The sequence below is a fragment of the Anomalospiza imberbis genome, chromosome 9, assembly GCF_031753505.1.
Source record: "Anomalospiza imberbis isolate Cuckoo-Finch-1a 21T00152 chromosome 9, ASM3175350v1, whole genome shotgun sequence".
Lineage (NCBI taxonomy): Eukaryota > Metazoa > Chordata > Aves > Passeriformes > Viduidae > Anomalospiza > Anomalospiza imberbis.
In genome coordinates, this window is record NC_089689.1 from 25,937,663 (window position 1) to 25,945,009 (window position 7,347).

Genomic DNA, 7,347 nt, shown 5'->3' on the forward strand with positions numbered 1-7,347 from the left:
CCCATCTTTCTTCAGTGTTGGGGCGGTCTGTGCTACAAGGTGGCCCAGCTGCCTGCTGGCTTTGGGTGGCCTCTTGCTGATATTTTTTTAATGGCTCTTGCTTGTACATAGTTCAGGTATCATTTGCTGACCTGTGGTCTGAAGGGATGCTCCATGTAGTTGTAGCTCCTATAACTGCTTCATTTCTGAGTTTGAATCTTCATTCACTCCTGTCTTGCAGATAAGAAGGCAGATTGTACAATCACGATGGCTGACACTGATCTGCTGGCACTCATGACTGGCAAAATGAACCCTCAGACAGTAAGTACAGCAAAGATGACCTGATCAGGGAACTGGTTGGTTTGTTTTGAATGTGTTTAAGTTTGAATCATCAAACTTAATCATTCATCATTTGAATGTTTTCATCCCAAACTGCCATGGCTGATCTGAAAAATGACAATTCTTGGTGTGCTCTGAACAAATCACCCAAAGTGAGATTCATCAAGAAGGACAGGGATGTATGTTAGATATCCTGCAGGGATGTGTCCTGTGCCATATCCCAGAAGGAGATATGATAGTGCTTGGTTTGCAGAGAAGAGGGGCAAGCCAGTTTTTGCAACATGCCATGAGAGAGAAGGAATGTGGGCCTCTCTTTGGAGGGCTTTACCCCCAGAGCTGACATTAGTGTAAGGAGTCATCTTGATGCTGAAAAGTAGAAACTGAGGTGAGCATCCACTGAATACCTGTCATTTTTTGTTGTTGGGTGGGGAGTTTGTGGGGTTTTTGGTTGGTTGGTTTATTTTTTTTTACACCAAAAGCAGTCATAGTGTACAAGTAAACCAGATGTTTAAGTTAATTTTAAGTTGCTGTTCTGTGCTTCCAAATTTGAAATGCTCTGGGTAACTGTTTCAAGATTTTGGTCTGGTAATCATGGGGTAAATTTTGCAAACTCAGACGTGTCTAGGAGCAGTTTTAAGATAAAACACATTATAGAAATGTTGTAGTATACATGTAGAAAATTCAGAAGCAACTCCAGCTTTACATCTACATTTTGGGTATTTTGGTGCATGCAGTTTATCTCCTTACAAGGTCTGGAGGAAAAAAATCCAAATTTTCTGCATGTTGGCTTCACAAACGAGATTTGTAAAATTGAATTGATCAGGAACAAAGCCAGTGAAGGCTGAGGAGGATTGAGCTAAGAAATCAGTTGTGGCACGTTCTGTCACTGTGGCTTTATTGTTTGCAGTTGAAATAATGAGCTTGTCTGCTATAAGCAGTCACCACCCAACCATGGGGTGTTCTGCCTGCTCCAGGTACAGAGCCATGGCTGTGATAATCTGAGAAACAAGCAAGTTTATTCTCTTTAGCTATCAAAAATACAATAAGAATACAACTTCCTCAGTTTGCTGTTCTACAGTCAGACAATGCATTTGTTGCTGGATGTGAGGTGCCAGAACTGTTGGAAATACCAAACTGCTCATCCATAATAATCCATAACTGTCTGGAGGGGTGCATTTGGGAAAATATGTTGTATTGCATTACACAGAATCTTTATTTCTTTTCAGGCATTCTTTCAAGGCAAATTGAAGATTTCTGGGAACATGGGCATGGCAATGAAACTTCAGAATCTACAGCTTCAGCCAGGCAAAGCTAAACTTTGAGCTCAGTAGAGTAAATAGTCAGTACTTGATGTTCTTGACAAAAAAGTAGAATTAAATTAGACATTATCAATAATATGGCACAGGCTGGGTTTGATTGGACCTCTCTCACCTAAATTCTGTGGTTAGAGACCTTAAATCTCTTAACAATTCCATTGGTTTCTCTATGGCTAAGCTTGAGGCACTAACACTTACAAATGGTACATGGTGGGGCTTTGTGACAGCTTTTGTCCTAATCAATATGGACAATTTTGTAAAAATTAGAGCTGATTTAGGCTGCTTACTGTTGTTGAGGTTAGTTGGGAAGGAAGAGAGGAAAGTTATAAATAGTTTGGCATATCAATGAAATGAGTTGCATTTTTTAAAGGCTCTAATAGCAGATCATACAAATGCTTTCAGACTTCCATTCTATCCAATTTGCCGCTGCTTACATTAAAGTGGTCTTGTAAAGGGGATCTCTAACAACATTTTTTTAGAAGAGGTTTTAGGAATTTGCTATAAAATACTTTTCTTATTACTACTTTGGAATTAAAAATAAACAAAATATCCAGAAGTAAGCAGGAACTAGAATGCTGCTTGGAGGTTCACAGGATTTGATAATACTTCACCTTGAAGAGATTAGATTTGCCAGGAGAGTAGAGAGGGAAGATAACCAATATGTTACCTGTTTTCTCCTGGTAAAATCTGGTGTTGATCATGATGAAATTCTTGTCAGTTATGTAAAAAGCTTTAAGTTCTGTTTTGGGGAAATGTATTCTGGTTGGAAGTTTAATAGAAAATTAAATATACTTTTCCTGTTCTTCTGTGTGTCTCTTTCTCAGATTTATAAACGTGGATTTCATGTTAATATACTGAACTGAGTGTTGTCACAAAGGACACCTGCAGCTGCAGGCATCCACTTTTTCCTCCTCAGGCTTTGTCAGTACATGATCCATAAATTTCATCTCATCCAGTAGGCACATCTCACATCCTCACATACCTGGGCTATCGCTGAGGAACTTGCACGGAAACTTTCACTTTCCTGACTTAACTAAAATAGTAATTAAGAAGAGCAAATTCAAGCCAATCATTCTGCCTCCTATTGGGAATGGTGACAGATTGCTGAGCAGTTAGAATGGCTCTACAGTATCAGACCAAAAATCCTTCTGGCCCCCTGGATTTTCTCCCTGTTGGTACCTTGGAAGGAAGATGAAGGTGGCCAATCATCTGTTTACTCAGAATACTTTTCTAACTGCCACTGATTGTCATTTCTTTTTTCCCAGCTCACCAATTTGAGCCAGAAGTAAGTATGTCTGGATTGTCTTTCATGAGTTTGTCCAATCCCTTTTGGAATCCTTGGACAGCTTTTTTAGCATGGCTCATGAGTTTCTGTACCTACACGTCCTATAGAATTTAACATATCCTTTTCTATCTTATACATTGCAGTTTTATGCCTCTTAGTTTTTGGGGGCTTTTTTGGGGGGGCTTTGTGTTTTGCTGGAAGAACAGTGAACAGGTTCAGAGCACTCCTGGTGTTTATATTCTTGTCCTGTCACCTTCAGGCTTCACAGCTTATGGAGAGACTCTTGTAACCTTCTGTCCATCCAGGTATCCTTGCTGTTTGTGGCGTTCCAATTGTCCTGTTAAAAAGTTTTCAAGATACAAGAGCATTTTCTGCCTATATTTTTCTTTCCCCAGTTGCTTTTCTGACCACTCCTTGTTTTGAGGTGATATTTTCTTAGATCTCTTAAAACTGGGAGCTCATGCCTTTCATGCTAACTCAGTGCTTATTTCTGCACTGGGAAACGGAAATATTTTAAATTTTTCTTCTATGTTCATTTCATTTGTACTGAATTTCAGCTGTCTTTTACTGCCCATGAATTCAGTGTTCAGGCCTGGTTTTTAATATCAGGATGAATCAACATTTGTGAGCCCATTGTTCATCATCTTTTCCAAGGCATTAGTTTTCTGTTAATTAGGACAAATATGGCATTGCTCCACTGTAAATGTTTAAAAGTACAGTCTGGTCATATGAACGGTTTCCTCCTGTGCATTGTTTATTGACTTATCTAAAGGATTGGAATAGATAGGAGTCATATCTTTCAAATGAAAGCAGTGTTTAACTCTGTAAAATAACACTTGCTTTTGTATTCACTGCTTTTTCCTAAGTTCTTGCCATTTGGCTTGTGGGTTAAAACAAAGGGGACTTGCAGGATTGCAGCAGTAATTCTGTCCAGAAAACAATTTGTTCCTCCTCTTGAATTACTGATACTACCAGAAGAACTCTGAGATGTCTGTTATGCAAGCTAAGAACATGCCTTTTTCAAGAGTTTTGAGCACACACAACATACCTTTGGCCATTGTTGGCCAAATTAATTTTGAAATGTAAACAAGATAACATAGATAATAGTAGTCCGTCCCAGTAATAGTTCAAGTAAGATGTGCTCAGCTGCATGATGAGATTAAGTTCTTTAAGGGGGAAAAGTTGCACAGAAATATGAAGGGGAAAAAAAGTGAAAAAATAACTTTGGAGTTTGTTTGCTACCAAGAGGAATAATGTCCAAGGCTAAGGCCCTGATTTCTCCCTCAGAGAAATCTGGGTTTGGCACAGGCCTGGGGCTTTCAGGCTCGAGAATCTGCAGCTTTGATGTCGCTAAAACAAAAATCCCGGATTAAACCTTCCATTCCCACCAGCAGTAGATAGAGGGAGTAGTGCAAAGGTTAAAACAGCCTGCAGCTGAGAGGACTGGTCAGGCTGGTATTTCTCCTGCAGGATTTAAGGAGATGGAATAAAGGATGAAGTTGTGTATTTACCCCATTTACCTGCTAATGTCACCTTTTGACATCTGTCCTCTATTGCTTCTTCACTTTCAGCACCTTCTTTGTGTTATAAGTTGCTGAGTAATTTTTTTTTGTATAATACTTCCTCTGATTTTTCTGGGAGTGAGGGGCAAGGTCTTTTTCTAGAAATCCCAAATCCTCCATGAACATTCTGCAGTCTTAGAATATGACAACTTTGAATTAATAAATGTTACAGTGGATAGAAATAATTTACTTTCACAAGGAAATGCTCTGTGGTATGAAGCAGATTTTGATATTATGAAATACTGTTACTAATTTTTTGCATAACTCAAAGCATTTCCTAAGTCTCTACCATTTTAGAAATCTTGCTACAAAGGTTTTCTTTCTCACTCCCTAATGCTTTGTTGACCAAGCAGCATTAAGTTCCTCTCCTCCAGCTAAAATCCCCTGTAGCTTTAGATCAACCTTTTTTATGAAGTTTATGTTATTGCAATTGTATTATGTTAACTGGATTCCTTGGGGACAGAATTAGAAAGGAAGCTAGAGGTACCAAAATGTGGCCAGTCACAACATAGCAGTGCTTCAGGTTTGGTTTCAAAGGCCTTGTGTAAAGGAAAATAAGAAATTGTAATCTTCTAGGCAGAGGGGTTGGTGTTCTCAGACTCCCAGCTCACATGAGGGGCAATCTCAGCTTAAGACATTAAAATGCTTGGGAGGGTTGTTCTTCCTTCATGGACTCTGGTGAGCACCCCTTTCCAACTCTTGGTTTGGGTTTTTTTCCCAGCTATAATAAGTGTGACGGCCAGAGGTGTTGGCAGGTTGGCAGGTATATATTAACTTTATTTTCTTTTGCAAAATACATGTAATTTTTGCACATTAGAATTTTCACTATAATGAAAGAAGCAAGAGAAGCCTGATATGATTTGTCAGAGTTGGAGCCACTGAGCAGAGTTGATACCTGACTCAGCAGATCTGGCTTGCAAGAATTTGAGTGAATGCTTTGGTTTTGGAGCACAGATTTTATTTTTAAACTTTTACTTGAGTTTTGTCTTTCCAGCTCTGCTTCTTTGCCTAATAAGAAATAGGTTCAGTGCAGAATAATACACTTACTTTTGAAAACGTATGCGTGGGGCAGAGTCTGGCAGGTGGCATTGTGGAGGCTCTGCCTGTGTACAGCACATCCTGGTACAGTGTGGGACCCCTCTGGAAAGCAGCAGAGTCAGGAGGCTGTGAACAGCTGAGCACAGTTTGTGGCAGATAGGTTAAAGAGCTGGATTTTTGGGCAATAGATCATTTCAGGATGCAGGAGGATGGGATAAAGGGCCTTGACTACATCTTCCCTCTTAGGATAGAAAAAAACTGCAGATAATCACAAGGCTGGTTTTGTCCATTTCCCATATGTCCCATTCATCTGAGGTCAGATTCAACTCTTACCTCCTTGGAACAGGAAATCCATCGCTTCCTGCTCTGCAGAGCACCGAGAGCACTGCCTGTCAGCTCTCGTTAAGCAGAAAAGGGTAAGAATGCAATTAGCCTGGTGGATAAAAGGCAGGGAGAAGTCTCTTAACTATGAAAAATCAACACTTGAGGAAGCAAACCACATGTGGAGAACAAATGCTGGAAAAAGCCCCAACTGTTTGGAACAAATGCCTTTATTACTTAAATAAACAGCAGCATAATTTGTTGGAGTGACAGTGTGAGCTGTTCTGTACCCTGTATCTCTAAGAAGAATTTGTTGCTAACTTGAAAGCAGATGGCTTTGTATGGCCCTGGGTGGATTTTCTGGGAAATGTTAGTTATATGCTGTGATACAGGAACAGAAACATCCTCATAATGCTGCAGCAGGCTAAAAGGAACATGGATAGTATAAAACAAGTCTAAAATATGCTGTGTCTGTATCCCATATTTCAGGTAGATTAAAAACAGTCATGGATTTTTAAATTTTTTTTTTAAACAGTACATGTCCTCTGGGAGAACAGACGTCTCAGAGTTCATTTGGATCAAGACACAGATGCCAATAGGCTCATGGTTAGGCACCGTTGTGAATTCTTAGGTTTGAAAAATTCTTCCTGCTTTGGAGACAAAGCCCCCTTTTATTCCTTGTGCTTTGATTATTCATTTTTTGAAGCAAAATGACTGCAAGTTACTTAGAAGAATTTTAATGATTTTTTCTCTCCTTTCATATAAAGGCACAATATCAGCATATAGCAGTGAGCACATCAGGAATGTCAGTATCTCTGTAGAGTCTTAATCAAAGAAATAAAGGTGAGAGTAAAGAACATTTTGTTACCTATGAAGATACAACTGAAACCTCCAGAATGCCTGGTGGCTCGCTCCAGGCAGATCACAAGTGAGCTGATGCCTGGAGAACCACTGTTCTTGGAGCTTGTGGTTCAATAGATCTGCTTATACCTTTAGTTTTGTGCCGTGTTGCTCTCTGATTGGTGTGTCTGCTATTTGAGTTTATTATATCACGACTAAATTTAGCCTGTTTAGGTCAGTGACAGTAGTTGCAGAGCTGAGCAGGTCTCACATAGGCAATACTGCATAGTGCAACTTGGCCCTGGACAATGCTGAAGTCTGCAAGAGTTGCTTTGAAATCTGAGACTTCAAGGTTGCCAAGCCTGTCCTTGACCAGCACAGGGGCTTTTTACTGCTGGGCAGTGAAGAAGGTTGTGTCCTGCACAGGGTGCTCTGTGCCAGGCCCATGGCAAAGCACTGTTGTGGCACACACTGTCTGTCACAGCTGTCCCAGCAGCTGTTTGCCCAAGGACCTGGTTCTCTGCCATCTGTGTGATCTAAAGAAATAATCATACCAAAGTTTAAACTGAGTCTTCAGGTTCGGTTTTTAAACCTGGAAATGTTTCTTCACGCAAGCTGCAGCCACCACTCAGGCCTGGCAGCAGGGACCATGCAAGAACACAAAGAC

At 40.1% G+C, this 7,347-nt stretch overlaps 1 protein-coding gene across 2 annotated transcripts in view; it reads left to right on the forward strand.

Annotated features, from left to right (window-relative positions):
* Positions 1-2,436, forward strand: part of SCP2 (sterol carrier protein 2) — a 155,416-nt gene extending 152,980 nt beyond the window's left edge. For both annotated transcript variants that reach the window (XM_068198776.1, XM_068198777.1), the window contains 2 exons: positions 221-300; positions 1,545-2,436. In XM_068198776.1, coding sequence (XP_068054877.1) covers positions 221-300; positions 1,545-1,640 — 176 coding nt within the window. In that variant the 3' untranslated portion in view covers positions 1,641-2,436. The remainder of the gene's footprint in view (positions 1-220; positions 301-1,544) is intronic.
* Positions 2,437-7,347: the final 4,911 nt, after the last annotated feature.